This window comes from Sprattus sprattus (assembly GCF_963457725.1).
Source record: "Sprattus sprattus genome assembly, chromosome: 5".
Lineage (NCBI taxonomy): Eukaryota > Metazoa > Chordata > Actinopteri > Clupeiformes > Clupeidae > Sprattus > Sprattus sprattus.
In genome coordinates this window covers 31,419,795-31,438,839 of record NC_137924.1, presented here as the reverse complement: position 1 = coordinate 31,438,839, position 19,045 = coordinate 31,419,795, and the positions used below count along the sequence as shown (strand labels likewise).

General features: G+C 39.4%; 1 protein-coding gene across 1 annotated transcript in view; it reads right to left on the bottom strand.

The window, feature by feature from the left end:
- The window catches only part of LOC308366131 (E3 ubiquitin-protein ligase TRIM35-like), a gene marked incomplete at both ends in the record, with an annotated part of 185,644 nt that extends 167,308 nt beyond the window's left edge, over window positions 1-18,336 (bottom strand). The window contains 2 exons of the mRNA XM_080839767.1: window positions 16,639-16,734; window positions 17,947-18,336. Coding sequence (XP_080695893.1) covers window positions 16,639-16,734; window positions 17,947-18,336 — 486 coding nt within the window. The remainder of the gene's footprint in view (window positions 1-16,638; window positions 16,735-17,946) is intronic.
- Between the last annotated feature and the right edge of the window lie 709 nt (window positions 18,337-19,045).

Genomic DNA, 19,045 nt, shown 5'->3' with positions numbered 1-19,045 from the left:
GGGCAACCCTGTCTAGTTCCCCTGTGTAGAGTGAAGCTTTGTGAGGTTAGTCCATTAGTGGTGATGGTAGCTGATGGTGAGTTGTATAATAGTTTGACCCAGTTGATGGATGAGTCCCCAAAGCCAAACCGCTCTAGTGTGGAAAACAGGAATTTCCAGTTGACTCTGTCAAATGCCTTTTCTGCATCTAATGTGACAATGACTGTGTTGATTTCCGAGTTATTAGAGTGGTGCATGATATTAAATAGTCTGCGTGTGTTATTTGAAGATAGCCTGCCTTTTACAAAACCTGTTTGAACTGGATGGATTATGGGTGAAATTGCCTTTTCTAATCTGATTGCTAGGGTTTTAGCGATAATTTTGATATCTACGTTGATTAATGAAATTGGCCTGTAGCTTGATGGAAGGGTTGGGTCTTTATTGGGTTTGAGTAGAAGTGAGATTGATGCGGTATTTGAAGTAGCTGGAAACCTAGAGTTGTGAATTGATTCGTGGACCATTCGGGAGAATAGTGGGGCTAGAATTGACCAAAAATGGCAAAAGAATTCAGCCGGAAAACCATCTGGGACAGGGGATCTATTGTTTGGCATTGATTTTAATGCAGCATGGTATTCATCTTGGGAAAATGGGGTTTCTATTATTTTTTTTTGATCATGGTCAATTATTGGTAAGTCGATGTTGTCGAGAAAATGTTTAATGTCTTTGCTATCTGGGTCTATTTCTGTAGAGTAAAGCCGATTGTAGAAATTATAAAAAATCTGATTTATTTCCGTTGGTGTGTGGGTAATATTCCCTGCTGAGTCTTGTAACGCTGTAATTGTAGTTTTTTCTATGTTTCTTTTTATTTGGTTTGCCAGGTATTTGCCAGATTTGTTGCCATGGTCAAAGTTTTCCTGTCTTAGCCTATGTATTAAGAATTGGATCCGTTTGTTAATAATTTCATTGAGTTCCGATTTGTGTTTATCTAACTTATTTTGAATTTCGACTGATGGATTCGTCATATTGATGTTTTCTAAGTGTTTGATTAGTTGTTCCAAATGAGTTTCCTTTTCTTTTTCAAATTTTTTTTTGTGGACTGAAAATGATATGATAATACCTCGAAGCACTGCTTTTCCTGTTTCCCACAAGAGAGACGGCGATGACTCCGGGGAGTCATTTATTTCTAGAAAGAATGCCCACTCTCTCCTGATAAGGCTGTCAAATTGAGGATCTTGCAAAAGGGAAGTGTTAAAGCGCCATCTGGGTTTTGGTTTGCATGAATGATGCATAGTCCATTTAATTGTTACAGGGGCGTGATCACTGATGATTATTGGGTGGATGGTTGATTGAGTAATATTCGGTATCAGGGAGTTGCTTGTAAGGAAGAAATCAAGGCGAGAGTAGGAGCGGTGGACTGGTGAAAAGAATGAATATTCTCTGATGTTTGGGTGTTGTAAGCGCCAGCTGTCGGCAAGGCCATAATCACTCATAAACTGTTTTATGGTTGAAGTAGATTGCCAGGTTAATTTGCTTTTTGAATTATTAGAACGATCTTTTGAAGGATCAAGGACGGTGTTGAAATCTCCTGCAATTATTACCGGGCAATCAGTCATGTTTGATATGGCAGAAAAAAAGGATTGAAAAAGGCTGGATCATCGGAGTTTGGACCATATATGTTTGCAATTGTAATTGGGCTATTGTCAATTGAGATGTTAATGATAATATAGCGCCCCTCAGGATCGGAAATGGTAGCGTTATGAACAAATGTAATTTTTTTGTGCATTAATATGCAGACTCCTCGTTGTTTCGAATTGTAATTTGCTGCAAATACGTGATTGTACTGAGCAGATTTGATTCTTTTATGGTCAGGTTCTGAGAAATTAGTTTCTTGAAGGAGGCAAATGTCGGCATGTAATTTATCTAGATGGTCAAGCACCTTGGCCCTCTTTGCCTGAGTTCCAATACCGCGGATGTTCCATGTTAGTAGTGATATAGAAGACATGTTGTTATTGCTATGTATTATTACTTGTAGGGTCTGTTTCTGTTTAAAATAGCTGAGAGCATTGCAATGGTGAACATGAGTGAATGGGAGTGTGAGTGTGTTATCATAAGTAATTGAGTGTAAGTGTGTGGGCTGGGAAGGAGGACAGTAGGAGCAGGGGTGAGAGATGGGGCTGGGGCTAACAGGGGGCAAGGTAGACATGATGACAAAAACTAACAAAAATAAAGCGATCAATGACATTAATAACAACGACAAGAACAACATACAAAAACACAATAACATAGACAGTAATAATGATAACATGGTAGCTTATAGGAAAATAATTGTAGTTGCAAGACATGTGCTGATATTCAACTTTATTGATAAGCAATTTTGATGGCAGAGAGAGATGGAAAGAAAGAGAGAGCGAGAAAGGGGGGGGGGGGGGGGGGGGGGGTTGCGTAATTACCAGTCCAGGATTTAGAAGAGCCAAGGGGTGATGTTCTTATCGCGGAATAACTGATTGTCAATGAAAAGTTTATCAACTACTACAACTGCTTTTTTACCTTCTTTTATCATTTGCTTACGGATGGGAAATAGATGTTTGCGTCGTTGAATTATTTCTTTGGGGAATTGGTCGTTAAGTCCGAAGTTGGTGTCTTTGAGTTGCTTTCCTTGACGGTGAACCAGATCCTTATGCTTGTAATGTTCGAATTTTGCGACAATGGGACGAGGGCGGTCATCTTGATTATTCCTGGATTGTATGCGGTGTACCCGGTGAAAAGTGATGGATTGCACGGTGTGTGTTGGAAGTTTTAGCTGATCAGACATGAACGAACGGATTGTTTCTTCAGGGTTTTCTGACTGTTTTTCCGGGATGCCTGAGAAGATGAGATTGTCTCTCATACTGCGTGATTGAATGTCAAGAATGGTTGATTTCATAGATTTCAGCTCAGCGGTTGTAGTGGAAAGTTCATTAGTGAGTGATTGTACAGATGTCGTGAGTGAATTGTTTTCGTGTTTGAGACTGTCTATTTGTTCCTGGATGAATTCAAGGCTATGACGGAGTGATCGGATTTCTTCGTGGACGGCTTCAAGAATTGATAGTCTGGTGTCGAATCCTGTGAGTTGAGATTGAATGGAGAGTAGAATTACCTTGTTTTCGGCACAGCATTTAGATGGTGGTGAATCAGAACCGGATCCTTCTTTACGCATTCTTTTTGGAGTCTTTTGAGATGATTTGCCAGCGGACATGATGTAGTCGTATTGTGAGTTGATGTAGTCCTCGAGATCTTGTACAGATTTACTATTAAGTTGGTCGTAGCGTGTGCTGATGAAATCCTCAAGTTCTTCCAGGGCGACGAGTGAAGCAATAGTCCAGTACTAAGATAAGAAGTCGTGATATTTTAAATGTGATTAATCCAACGGGTGATAGAAACAAGATGAAGGGATAAACAGTGAGAGAAGGGGGAAAGTTTGTTTAGCGTCTAAGCTGCCATCTTCCGCACAGTCTTACTCGCGCATGCGTTACTCTGACATCACACGGCAAACCCTCTTCTAGCAGCAAAAAGAATCAGCAAGAATGTTGAAAATGTTTGTTCAGGTTTAAAGCCGAGTGATCTGAAGTTGCACCTCTACAGTGCCTCAAATTATTGTTAATAAGTTGAGTTTCTGGGTTGAAGCCAATTTATTACAGTATCAGTTTCAACTACAGGTGGAAAGTCAGTGTTATGACAATTTAGACTCAAGCTGATTCAAACCAATCTGCATTCACTTCAAGAATGGGTCACACAAGTACAGAATTAGAAACATTGTTATTATCATACAAAATTTAGTTAGAGGAAAAGAATCAGCATAATATAATTGGTCTGTTTTCTCTGATTTGCTGTATTGTGATATTAGTTCCAACACACATTAGAACATTTCAAGCCTTTCAACTGTTCTCTAACCTTACACTAATGATGAGGCCAGAGCCGTAACCCCTGTTATGGACTTAACTGAGCTGAGCAAAGGGCCTGCATGTCACACCAGAGGCAGGATGAGAGAGTATGAGGAGGTTTGATCACCATTCCAGTTTCCAGCACTGGACTCACTCCTGGAACTCCATACTGAAGATCAACATGATGGAAAAAAAGGAAAAAAGCCTCCACCTACATGGGATGGGAGTCAGCTGATCTCTCTGCTGTGTGGCCTCATGTGAAACCTGCTGAACAGCAAAGAGCTCAGCCTGCAGCTCAGAATGTCTGTGGCGTCACTAAACCTTAGACAGCAGATTCATGTGGAGCCCACAGAGACGTGATGGTGAGGAGACAGAGAGGAGGAGAACACTGAGCAGAAATGGGGAGGTGTGTGAGTATTTGTGTGCATGTGTGTATGTGTGTGTGTGTGTGTGTGTCTGTGTGATAATACGCAACAGAACTCACTGTATTGAACAATTTTTTTCATCTTCTCCCAGACTCTGAACTTCAGGTTGCCCAGGTGCTTTGCCACATTGATCAGAGCTCCTGAAACCCTTGGTGGATTCTGCAGTGTGCACTGGGCTCTGGAATAACATTCAGGAGTCAGTGCTGCTGTGGGTTTGGGTTCAGAACCACAGAGAAGAAAGAGACAGGAGACAGATCACTCACCTCTCCACTCTGCTCTTGTAGTTCTGTGAAATAAAAAAGTGCGATGGGTTAGGCATCATTGCTCCACATCTTAATCAAGTCAGTCAAAATATACAAATGATTCGCTCATTTGTGGATAGCCTGTGTGTGTGTGTGTGTGTTTTCTCCTTATTTCTACGTACATGTGTGTGCACGTCTGTGAACATACATGTCAGCTTAACAAAGGAGGAGTTTATGTGAAGCACAAAGTCTTCTCGTCGTGTGTGTGTGGCTATGTTAAGCAGTGGCCGTTTTAGGCACGGGCGACCAGGGCGGCACTTTTTCAAGTCACGTGGGGGGCGGTACGACCAAAAAATAAATAATAATAATCTGGGCCGCAAAGTGGTTTTCTATTATCTATCATATCACTGTGTGGGGAATTGGCAAACTGGCGCCCCCTGCAGCTGCAGGCGCTCCTGCTTGCGCCCCTGCTTGCAAAGAAGGTGCCGTCTATGTGTGAAAAGGGGGAAGGGGGAAAAGTTCAGCTCTGGGTGTCCCAACTGGAACGGACAAGTGGGGGGACGGGGGGATCCACTGTAGGCTATAGTCAAACCTCGTCTTTCTTGCAAAAAACGCACATTCATAATATTATAATTACAAGCCTATAATTCCGGCACGTTTTTTGTTTTTCTGAATTGTGTGAAATGGCTTATACAAATAGGTAATACTGAACGATTATGTGTCACCAAGGGCAAGGTGAATTGGTTTTGTCTTAACTTCTGTGCGAGTGACAGTGTTGGGGGATGGAGAATTTTCTGATTGTCGAGTGCAAAATAAGCACAGAGATGGATAGGAAAAGGCCAAAGCTGTCAGCTTCCCAATTTCGAAAAAAAAAAGAAAAGAAGAAGAGGAGTAACTAGCAAAACATAAAGGTATGCCACTATGTTCACTCGGTTTGATTACGGCAGGGGTGCCCAATACGTCGATCGCGATCGACTGGTCGATCGCGATCGACTGGTCGATCGCAGGGCCAATGAGAGTAGCTCACAGAACTCAGCAAAAAAAAAAAAAAACGAAAATTAAAAAAAAAAAAAAAAGATTTTTTTTTTTTTTAAACGATTTTTTTTTAAACGGAAAAAAAAATCGCGTTTTCAGAAAAGCAATTCATCCTATCATATAATGATATTATAATGTGCCCGCTGATTGACGTGTAGACAGGCCAGTCTGCTGGTTGCTAAAAAGTTTGTTACACCATTACCATAAAAACCATAATGTATCTACCCGATCTCATAGCCTACTACAGACAAGCCCAATTGCTTTCCTTTTACCGCTGCATTTTCGTTTTCGCTGTAGCTCGATTCTATGTGTAGTAGCCTACAAAAAAAGTTTCAGTTTGAACAGTGAGTTCTAGTATGAGAGTGTGTACTGTGGGCCAAATGCCACTATCTATGTATGTATGTTAAAAGAAAATCCTAGTGTTAAAAAAAGTTACATTTCAATGTGTGGATTTTTTTTATTATAAATGTAGGCTACTAAATTGTATGGGCAATGTAATGACACTGTGTATGAAATCACATGCTGATTAGTAGCCTCTATTGTGGATGTTACTGTTGTTATTTCCAGGGTTGGTATGGAAATTAAACTCAATCTTAAATTAATTCAACTTGTCATTTAAGTGTGAAACCTAAGTGAAATAGCCCGTATGACACTGTCTGTTCGTTTTGGTATTGTACATTTTAAAAAGACACATAATGTGCGTAGTTAGTAGATCATTCTGACCCAGACACTTAAAAGGTAGATCACCATTCAGAAAAGTGTGGGCACCCCTGGATTACGGTATCCATGTAAAGATGAAGGGGCTAATGTTAATTGGTGGTATAACTATTAGCCTGCTATTCTGCTGCCTATGATTATACAACAATAAATCGGTTTTAACTCAACAAACACGAGATCTAATTTCGCGATAAGACTGTGCTTTGTAACAAAACTGTTAAACCTTCAGTTTCAGGTTCATCATTGACGTTGGACCGTGTAATTAGCCAACGGAATGTTCATATCTTCTGTAGGCAATTTCAAAGACGGAACATTTGCCATTTGCTTCAACTCTATTTCGTGACAAAGTATAGTTTAACAGTAATAAGTGTGGCATGCATAGAATTCTAGGCAGTAACCAAGTAAGGCAGGGGTTTTCAACCTGGGGTCCCTGGTGGTCGGCGGCGGTATTGCAGGGGGTCCGCAATTAAAACAAAATAAATAATAATATTTGCTTTGATATTTCAACACATTTCCAGATTACTCTTGAAAAATGTCTGAAATAAGAAAAATATGTCTAAAATAATATAAAGGTGATTCACACTGACAGAATGTAGCCTTGCACCTATCCAGTCTATGGTAGCCTGTGCTTTGCTGATGTTAATGCATTGCGTTCATAACGTCACGCCATACCGGATAATTCATAACTGAACTCACTTTTATCTATTGTCCTTAGCTAACATTTCGTTCTACAGTGGAATTAGCTGGTCAGAAGCACCAATGGATCGGTGTTTAGTGAGGAGAGAGACAGGCTGCCATGACAAAGGTACACCTTCACAGGATACAGGGAAACAAAGTCAACAAAGAAAAAGAAAAAACAATGAGGAATACATCAAATACGGATTTACAGTGATGATAGCCAGAGCAGGAGAGGAGGTACCACTGTGTTTCGTGTGTTCAACATTACTGTCAACTGAAGCTATTAAGCTGTCGAAACTATTGTGGCGTATGGAGACGCATTACATTTTCTTGAATGCCAAGCTTATTGAGTACATGCAACAGATGTTGCGTGATTTTCATATGACTTAAGTTCTGGATAAGTTGCCAGACCGAATTTCCAGAGCTTGCTGCAAAAGCAATGAGGTGTAATTTGCAAACTTTCAAGCTACACTGTAAAAAATGATTTTGGGGTGTTGTAAATGTGCCTTAGTTATAATAATGTGTATATTATAGATGAAATTACTACATTTTGTCAATCCCACAATTATATTAGATAAACTACACTGAACTACCTAATTGTATTATGTAAAACAATACTTAGGACGACACATGTTATTTATTAGTAAACTCCATGCAAGATATTATGTAGAATGTGCAAGCAAAGAGTAATGGTGCAAGTGCCCAAAGATGGCGACGTGTTTGAAGCTTGTTAGTGGGAAATGTTTCATGTGAATTAAGCTATCTACACGACTTTTTATACGTCTACATTGACTCGGTTAGTTGTTTCTGTGTTACACGAATGTTGCAGAGTATTGTAAGTCTTAACTGAAAGTCTCGAATATTATTTGTGGGTGGCTGCTAACACGTAGACCAAAAATCCATTAAAACAGATAGTAGCTGCTAGCTAGCCTCTACTAAAATGCGATACACAATGTTTGGAGGCTACAACTTTTTTGTGCTGAACGGCAGCTTACTATTTATAATTGAATTATATGCTGGCAACCGTGTTATAAAAGCAATAAGGTACTCGAGTCAGTACGGTATCGTCAATAATGTACTTGTTCGAGGGTTTGCTGGCACTCCGCTGCGCGTCGGGCCTAACAACACTCTCGAACAAGTACATTATTGACGATACCGTACTGCCTCTCGAACTTTATTGGTTAAATATGGATCTCTTGGATAGCTACCATCAAGCACCGTGGCGTAGCGGTTAGGGCGCAGCAGTACGGATGTGAGGAGCGCAGGTTCAAATTCCGCCATGAGCAAGAGTTCCAAATTAACCTGAAAGTTACATTTTTGATACCCAGGCAAACATGTACCAGGTTACTGAATGACTCAGAATAAGCTTGACTCTCTGTAAACAAAAGAAATTCTATGTTCCCTATGAATTACCCACACTGGATCCTCCTCCCCATCCATTAATTTATTATAGTAAGTGCATTTAAAAAAATCTGTAATTGTAGGTAAACTTTACCTAAAAAAACTGTAAACTTTACGTAATATATTATAGTAAAGGACATTTGAAAAATCTGTGTAATTGAAGGTCAAAATTTACCTAAAAAATCTATGTAAGCTTTACGTGATATATTGTAGTAAAGGATATTTGGGAATCTGTGTAAGAATTACCTGAAAAAGTTAGGTGGATATTGTTACCACAATTTTTTTACGTAAATAGGGTCAGTTATTTTTTACAGTGTACCTGTGTGAGAGCATTTTTTTTGCGTACTTGAAGAATAAGTACAGGGCAAGAGAATGATATGAGACTGTCGCTGTCTACCATTTCACCACGAATAGACCCAGATAGTCCCAGATATTACACTGAAAGGTCTCCCCTCTCCCCACTAGAGATGCGCGGATGGGCTATTATTTCATCCGCAACCGCATCACAAAACGCATGATCCGTCCGCTATCCATCCGCACCAATTTTTTTGACCAATTTTCAAAACCGCACCCGTCCGCCATCCGCCTGTTGTTTTTAGGTATAGGCGCTGTGACGCGAGGCTAGAAAGTTCTTGCCTGTTCTTGAAAGGAGACTGATCCAATGCCGCAAAGATATTTAAAGGATAAAGCCCCTAGTATGAAAGCCTATTGGCTATGTTGTAGCCTATCCCCAGAATATTATCAGTGAAGTGACGTCTGTCTCCGATCGATGCACAGGGAGAAACTTTAAAATAGCCAAGCACATCGGCAAACCTGACCTTACCATAGGCTAGTAGGCATACACTTTTTTATCATTGTAATAAAACGCAATTTGGTACACCATTTTAATATGGTAATATAGCCTACTGTTTTTAGTTTAGAAGGAAACGCTGAGTCTATTAATTCCGAAATTTCACCGCATTGTAGGCTTTATACTGTAACAACCCCAACACTTGCCTGCTTGCCTTGCAAATCAAAGTTTTCCGACTATTTTTCTTTTTCTTTCTTTCTTAGCTGGTGATGTTACTGAGCTAGAAGTTTAACTTGTTCATCTCGGTCTGCCAATGCCCAATGTCACTTCTGAGTCAAATCACTTCATCATCTCTTTGAAATTCCTTATTCCACGAGTGGTAGGCTACTATGACTGGCTGTTTTAAAATATAACTAATAGCCTAACGAAACAAAATAACCCAGGCAGTTTCATTTACGACACGTTAAGGCTTCTTCCAATACTGACAGCTGACTCATAGCTTGCAGGTTTGCGGCGTTGCAAAGAGACGCGACATGATAGGGATCTCACTTAATTTAAACTTTTTTGCTTCCTTTGTTTGCTTTGTATGCATACACGGAACAAGGCCAATTTACTGCCTGATGAAAATTTGATTATTTCAAAATGTGCTTGGATGTAGGTAACGACATTTAACAATATATTTTGTATATATTTTGAATTTCGTTGGGTAAACCGCCACCCGCCCGAATTTAATTAAATTATTATTTTTTGTCACGTCACCCGCCCGATCCGCGGTTTAACCGCGGAGCCCGCGGGTGCAACCGCCAACCGCGCATCTCTACTCCCCACACATGCACGAACGAATGCACACACGCACGTGCGCAGGCACGCATCAGTGGGCCGCGGATTACTTTCTAGTCAGAACGGTGGTCCCTGGGACAAAACCAGATGAAAACCCCTGAAGTAAGGGATAATGTATAGAACGCAGGTCACTGTCGGGAAAATAAGCTCCGACAGGGCGAACAGCACCCCGACGCGAAGCGGAGGTGTGTTGCTTCACCCTGATGGGGCTTATTTTCCCGAAAATGACCGGCGTTCTATACATTATCCCACTTATTTTACGGCTACTTGCCAAAACAAAAAAATGACTTAAAAGAGTGTGTCTTTTTACAATGTATTTGTTTTTGTTACTATACGTAGTGTTAAAAAGCAGAGAAATAGTTCGCCAAAGACGTTGAACTTCAAAGACAGTTGAACATTCTTTAGAACACAGCTGCTCAACCATCCGCTGAAACTCCCTTGATAAGTTACCGTACTACTTGCGGAGTGCTACGAAAGATGTGAATCAGAGGCAAAAAGGCCACTTTCCTTGACAGCGGTCATTATTGCATAGCAACGGTCTGCTATCGGTTAATAACTGACCGCAGAACGTTGGGAAGTCCCATTCAAGTGAATGGAGCATTCTACAGCATTAAAAAGAGCCGTGTAATATGCAGCTAATTGTTCCTCCCTGAAAGAAGTTAATATAGCGTCTAATGACAGATATTTAGCATGTAGTAAGGGCATGTTTATTCCCATTGATTCCCTTAAGTGTGTTATTTAAACTTCTCTAAAAGGATTTGTGCAATTGTGCAAAGTTTATCTTTCATTTATTTAGTTATTATAAATATATGTATATATATATATATATATATATATATACAATACAAAAAATGACCACGAGCCTGTGTTAGCAATAGGTTTTATAAAGAGATGACAGCAAATGCATTTATATGTCTACAAGGTTGATATTTATTCAATATCCTTTATAATGACTGGACTTTGGAACATTTTATTGATGGTGCTTTACCAGTCAGTTTAGTTGAACTTAAAGGATCTTTGGTTGAAAGTAAATAAGGTTTAGGGAGGTTATGACTGGTCCACTGGTTATGAATGATAATGATATATATATATATATATACAGTGTTGGGCAAGTTACTTCAAAACTGGAATGCATTATTTATTACTTGTTACTGTCATTTTAAAGTAATTCGTTACATTACAATATTACTGTTTTTAAAATGTAAGGCATTACACTACTATTGTATTACTTGTAAGTTACTTGCACCAAAATCACTGGAAGTATGGATTTGGCAAACTTACTGTAATGAAGTTCAAGACGCTCAATTAGTGAATCACACATCCAGTGGAAGGTGATGTGGTATCTGTACTTATGGTAAACAGTGAAACATAATAGCCACAGTGATGGCTCATGGCACAATACAAAGAACAATCATCGCAAGAACAGACAAAAGGTCAAAGTCTGGCAAATTGTGATAGAAATACTGTAACTTTAGGCCTATTCATATTAACAATAATTGGACTGTATTGTAATGTCTAAAAATATGACAGGATACAAAATTAGCATTTCTATGCCTTTATTATTTCCAACTTCACAGCATTAAGCATAGCTTATGCGTCATAAAAAAATCTAAAATTGTTTGCAACTGGATTAGTGTATGGGCTGTGGTGGGGAGGCAGTACACATAGCACCTGGGCATCCAAGTCCTTTGTGAAGGTTTTTCGGCTTTGAAGTACATGCTGAAAATATAAGAAAATAGCCAGATTTCAAATTCAAGAGTCTAAGATACAAACACTACATATAAAGGGGCCTTACAATGTACAACCCAAATGAAACCAACTATTTTTGTAAGGTATGGCTGTGCTGAACATGAAGATTGAAATATTTGGGTGCATTAGGCTACCTGCCCCATGAGAACATTTACATTGAAAAATGAATGTGTGTCAAAATATTTTTTTCTATGGGACAGGTAGCACAGGCTAGTGCACCCCAATGTTTCAATGTTACACGCCCTTACAAAAATGCTCCACATTATATTTCAAATGTATAAAACGCATACATGTATAGGCCCTAGGCTAGATCTAAAAAATATAATAAAAATCCATATGGGAGAGAAACAGGCAGTGCATCACACATTTTCAATATTAACCTTCAAATTCAAGTTCATCTTATGGTTTATTGTATTAAACATACTTCTTGTAGACTAGGTTTCATCTTAATACATTGACGTGGTTCACAATTACGTTATGTATCTGTTCTGATCTAGAACTATGTAGGTTAAACCAGATACATAGAAGGATTCTAGAAAGATAGAAAGATTCTATGGCTCTGGGCTAAACTAGTTAATGATTTGTAGGTAAAGTGCACTTTAACAGAAAGACGCTTTATCCTACATGTACCCTGTTTGGTAAAAGAGCTAAGTTATTAACGTTACCTAGTATTTTCAGCTAACAAGCTAGCGGGTTATTCAGTGAAGAGGTGGGCTTTTAGGCGTATTTTTGATATGAAACAAAATCCCTGTGTTCAGTTAGATATGTAGCGGAACTAGTAACTGCAAGGATACCATATCTGAACGTTTTAGCCTTACCTTGTCATCATTGCTGCTGGCCACAGGGATCTTGCTGTCAATTTTTCGGAAAGCTGGCGATTCCACCGTTGAAGCCATAGACATATATATACCTATATATGTCTATGGTTGAAGCGGCATCGACTAGCCTTAAGGAAAAGGAAGTGCAACATTTTGCGCCGACGTTTCACCTCTGCTGATCTCGCGGTGATTTTGGCGAATTTGGATGAAGGAAAATAAAACACTTCATTCCAGGTTAAAAATGCATTGTAACGCGCGTTACTGACATTTGTACCGAGGTAAATATTACCAAATTTTTTTCTGTAATGCCTTACATTACCGCGTTACCGCAAAAAGCAATGCATTACAGCAACTCGTTACTTTTGTAACGCGTTACTCCCAACACTGTATATATATATACTTATACAGAATATATAATACAAAATAAAAGTATCCAAGGTGTTAAGTCATTTCTCAGCAGGTACGACATTTGAGTGGAACTTCATTTAAAGAAACATGCTAATGCAGTGCTTTACAAGAAATATAGTAATTATGGTGTAATTTTTCATAAAAGGTAGCCTTTATAAATAATTTAATAACTGGAGTGGTTTGTAACAAACTAGGCTTCAAAACAAGTAATTTGAATTTTATTGAGGGAGATAGACCTGTCTGGTTGTGTGGCTCATCTTGTCTGCAGGCCTATGGAAGACACATCTTTCTGACTAAACATATGTCAAAATGTTGTTGCAGTGATCAAGATCACTTTGATCTATAAGACCTAATAGGTCTTATTGAAAATATTGGAAATGTCTTCCTCAAATCTTCTCTCGCCTCACGATCTTGTCTGAGTGATATTTATTAGACTGAAACCGCGTTGACAGTCGGAGCTAGATGCTTGGAATGTGCCACAAATGTCAAGAAGTTGTACCAGATCTGGAAAAAGCTCACTTTTCAGCGAACAGGTTACAATATCAGAAAATGACTTAAGTAGCCCGCTTTCCCTTTTTTCATTAACCATGAACTTGAATTTGTTGTATTGTTGACAAATGCGTCCCGGGACCGCATATTATGCTTCCTCCAGAAGCGCTTCAAACCTTTTCGCCAGATTGGTCACGTCATTCAGACCATGATCAAATTCACTAACTGCACGACCCAACGTATCCGGCTCAAAGGCAGCCAACTCAGCTCATTTTCAGGGAAGCGGGCATCCAAGTGCTTACAAATTTACGGACAAACAGAACTAGAATGCGTTTCGTGAACGAACTGCGAGAGTGTGCTTGCTCTGTTGCGGCCATGACCTTTTACGTTGCAGCCATAACATCACACAAAAGATCAGACATGGCAACCAAGCTCAACCATTATATTTTGGCTCCACTGGTGTCTTTGTTGTTCTGTTTTTATTTGCTTGTTTATTGTGAAAGGGTCTAGTGTGTTACATTTAGCTTGGAGAAGTCTTAAAATAGGCTCCAAGTGACATTTGTCTTATTGTGTATGTGTAATTTACCTCCAAAGGTTGTGTTAATCCATGAGTGCACCTGAATTGTGCGGTATTTGCTGAGTTTTAATCTGCTTGTTTTAATTGTGTGTGTTGCCGCTGCAATAAATCTTGTCTGTGCTTCAAATGTAAATATATTTATTGTCTCTCTATGGTGGAAATCAGATGTATGATGGAACTTGCATATTTACTATGCACAAACATTTCAGCTGTCATGGTGATAATAGTTCCAGAGTTTCGTTATACTGACTTACTGAGCTAAGTGTTGATACACTTCGTAAGAAATTATGATCTAGGTAAAAGGAAACATCTCTGCAACAATATGGTAATTAATGCGGTGGCTTGTTCATACGGAAAACAGGTATGTAAACGCAATCATATGGATAATTTGTAGGAGGACGCACACCGAAGTAGAATTTAGTGCGATGCACTGTTCTAAATCTAGCTACAGACAGACGTGAATTACATTGAAAAATCACTGTGGTCTACACAGCTGTTTTTAATTGATGTAGCCTAGATGTGTATTTGGCTCAATGATGGTTGGGATTGTTAAAATTGTCGATTTTTGGCCAGATAGATTGCCTACTTCTTGCAAAGGCAAACCTTTGTCTGGAATACAGGCAGCTCATGAGTATGGTTGTCTTTGGAATAGAATATGTACAAAATTAAAAATTCTTTGGTGTCGGCTGGTTTTATTGTCTGAAACGTACTGGAATGTACCTTGCGAAAACTTGGGGTAGTGAACCAAAATCTCCAGTATGGCAGTTGAAATAATCTCACAGACATTTAATCTGTGTGCCAGTTGCATGTTAGCTCCCGCTAGCATGTATGCTAATAGCTTAGCTTAGGCTAGCTAGCTGCTTATATTGTTTTACTATAGGGCTAGGCTAGTTGCTTCGCATATTGTAGCAATGGTGTTCGCGAATGAGTTGTTGAGTTGTCTTGTATACTTCCACTTGCTTTTTACATTTCCATGGCTGTGTGTGTTGTGTTAACCCTGTCTCTTACTGTCTGTGTAAGAGGAGGTTGAAACTCTCAGCCCAGCTAGTCATTTATGTATTTTGATGCCACCGCCGTGTTACAGAAATAAAGTCTCTTGTCCTAGAGTGGGTGACGTCACAATGGCTCAAGATTTCCCCATGTTAGTCTATGAGAGGAAAAGGTGATGAAAAAGAGGAATAAAAAAGGAGTGGCAAGGAGAACCGCCACGAAAAGATATAGAAGGCTGCACCGGATCGGGCCGGACGTTTCGGTGTTTGAACGGCGTCTGTACCTCGAACGAGAGAGGCCTGATTCGATGCAAGAAAAACGGGCGGAATAAAGAAAATTTCGGGCAAGCACACTAATAATGTCACTTGTGTTTACTGCATGTTTTGCTGCTGAACTCTCTTTTCGCGTTTGCCTTCGAGCAGAATTTGCAGATCACGCCACTCCTTTCTTCATATGGAAATATGTCTGAAAAATGTATCCTACCTTAGTTTGGACTATTTCATCAATCCACTCATGTTTAAACGTTAGGCAGACCTTTTTCTGCGGCACCTCCTCTGCCTTTCTTTTCGCCATGGTAGCCTATAACTGCTGGAGCAGAGCCCGCCAAGAGAGCTAAAGGATACTTTGTATGTAAACATTCTAACGCACATCCGGCTTGGTTGTCAGACATGTCAGTATTTTACATTTTTATTACCTAGCCTACATCCCCTTTGATGCTCAGATTTTTAACCCCTAAAAAAAAATCGTTTGTGCGGTCTGAAAAATGTGCGTCGTCTGAAAAATCTATTGCGCGGCCACTTCGACTGGCCTGCGCGGGCGCAGCTTAGAGGGTTCATTGGTCTCGCCCAGGGCGTATTTCCATGTAAAACCGCCACTGATGTTAAGAGCAATGTATGTGTAATCTGTGTGATTACGATGCCAGGTTAGAAGAGGGAAATGGCTAGTAATGCATGTAAGATTGTCCACTAGTTCAGGGGGCGAAGTAAAGGTGACATCAGGCTAAAGATACAGCTTGATTGGAGGACTGATTGTTTATGCAAGGTCCTGATTAAAATCACACAATGGAGGTATTCCAGGTGTACAAACGATTTGTTTGCGTATGTGTTTGTATACGTGTGTGAGGGTGTTAGTAGTGTAAGTTTGAATATTTCTCTTTCTCATCTCATCATGAACATGAGGTTTACTCTGTAGACTCCATAATCAGATGTTGGTGTTAGAGTTTCACTAACAAAGATAAAGCATGGGCCCTACCTGCAGGAATGTGATGTCATCAGCTCCCATCTCCTCCTCTATGGCTCTGATTGTGTCTGAAAGAGATGAGATCTCTCTGCTCATCCTCTTAATCATCTCCTTCATCATCTGACTCTTCTGCTCCCCTTCCTCCCTCAGTGCAGCTAACCTGGCTGCCTCTTCATCTCGTAGAAACTGGTGAAGCTTCTCAAACTCCTTCTTGATCTGCCTCTCTGTGTGTTGGGCCTGGATCTGTAATACCACATGTCATCGCATAAAGGTGTCTTAGTTGATATATGATATTAGTTTCTGTTATATGTAGTGTTGTTTTAAAAGAAACAATCCATAACTCTTATGTGTTGGGCAGTTTCATCACTGGTTGTTTTAACTTGTTTAAAGTTGTCCAGCTTCTTCTGTAAGGGCTCCAGTTTGATCTTCAGTTCTTCCTGTTATGAATTAACACATTATTCAGGTATTGACTGTCAACTATATCTCTATATGACTGGATGCTCGATTTAGAACACTAATTATAAATATGTTTGGCTCAGTAGCTGATTGTGATCCATTAAGTGTCTCTGCTCACTGCAGTGTTAATAGTGCTTTGAGGATAACATATTTACATACGTATAACACACACATATACTGTACATATATATATATACATTTTTAAGATATTATTAAACATAATGATGTTTCAAGACTTCATGTCAAGGGAATACAAATAATGAATTGAACTGTTTTGCTTGGTTCTTTATAATAAAAGCTCTTTGTTAAATGGGAAACATAACATGCTAGCCGTAAATTGTAGTACATGAGTTCTTTGCTAGCCTTCTGTGAGCTGTCATATTTTCCTCTAAGCCAGCACAGTTGCAATTATTTCATTATAAATATAATGTAATTTCATTATCGTTCATTATCCATTAGATTTTTGTTTCAAGCCCATCATTAATGTTCAACAATTTCTTAGGAATACATTATTAAGTGATCATGAATGTTTTATGAATTGTTTAACAAGCTACATTTTAAATTAAAGGTGCATTAAGGATTAATAGCTATTCGCTAAAGGTATGCTAGCAGCTAAAACTAACGAAATCTCTTGAAATGTGCTGACTTTGACATTATGACAAACTAATTATTCAACTGTCCTTCCACAGTCAAACATCAATCATGTGCAACACAAGACTAAGCAAGACGGCAAATAAGCTACTTACTAGATCGGCAGAAGGTAATCAAAGTCAGGTCGGCGGGCATCGGCAGGCAAAACTACAGAAGGCAGTTATAAGCCTATCGACCCTGCTATGCCATTGGCACGGACGCAATTCTCCATATTAAAAGTCACTGTAGCGCCCCAATTCTTTTTAAGCTGTTATTTTAAGGTTAAACTGCTTATCCTAACCCTAATCCTGAAGCATAATTGTTGCATATTGTGCCTTTAAGTATTACCAATTATTGTGCTAATGTCCAACACAGCCTAAAAGTGTTGATTTCAACAGCGTTCGAGACAATATATTAACTGTAATTGTAAGAGGTGTTTTGTACAGTAGGTAGAGAAGGTCATGCAAGAAGGTGGGTTTCTGAGTGAAGTTTTACAAACAACATCCATATCGTTTTCCAAAGTCATTGACAATATAAAAACAATTGATGCCAACTCATTTTACCTTACGCTCAGGTGCTGCTTCACTGATAGGACTGAAATTGTGGTTCTTGTGAAGTTTTGAGTCTCGACACACCAAACACACAAGCTGTTTGTCATCTTCACAGAAAAGCTTGAGTTCAGAACGGTGGAGACTGCAGAATGGTTCTCTCTGACTGTTCTCTCTCTGTTGAAAACTCTCACACAAGTTCTTTAGAACCAGGTTGAGAGGATACTTCTCTTTTGAGCACCTTCTCCTGCAGACTGGACATTCCCTGGATCCTTTGGTTTCCCAGAACTTCTGCAGGCAGCAGTTACAGATGCTGTGAGTACATGACAGAAGAACAGGTTCCTTGTAGATATTGTAGCACACAGGACAGGAGAAATCCTCTTCTGAAAAGGACTTGGATGCCATTTGTCTGCCTGAAAGTCTTTACTTTCACTTTCAATTGTCTGAAAACTCGCGTCGCCCTGAACCAGAAAATTCACTGAAATGAAACGAGAATAAGACTCCAAGACAATCTTCCAGTCTTCACAGCCACTGTTTCTTGTCTATATGTATATCCTTTCCCGTATAGATAGCATATTCTCTGTTAGCATGTGTCACATGGAACTGAACAGCAACATGTCTCTCAAGTCCGTTTCCTTTTTGAGGTGAGGAGTTTCTGAGGGAGGGGCTCAGATAAAGTCATAAAGGCTTCTGGTTGGACAGTGCTGCAGCTGTGCCCTTGTTAGTACTGGTAATGTAGTTAGTTAACCCTTTCTCCACATTCACCTCTTGTGTTGTGGGACAAAACTGACCACCCTCATTTACTAACCAAATGTAACTTAATTAAGAGTATTTATTTTACATAGGCAGACCTAAATCTCGACTTAATGTATTTCCTTATGAATATTTTTTTCAATGTCAGAAAAGAGTTAAGTCTATCGGATCCCCTCCCCCTCTCAGACACACAAACAGAAATAAACATATTATAAAGTAAAAAACCAACAAGCTAAGATTGAATCCACATTGGTTACAGTCCGTCACTTTAATCTGCAAACAATGACTGTCAGGATTGTCAGTCACCTCCAACAGACTTTCTCTCTCTGTCTTATTTAAGCTTTGGTTGTTTATTTGAGTT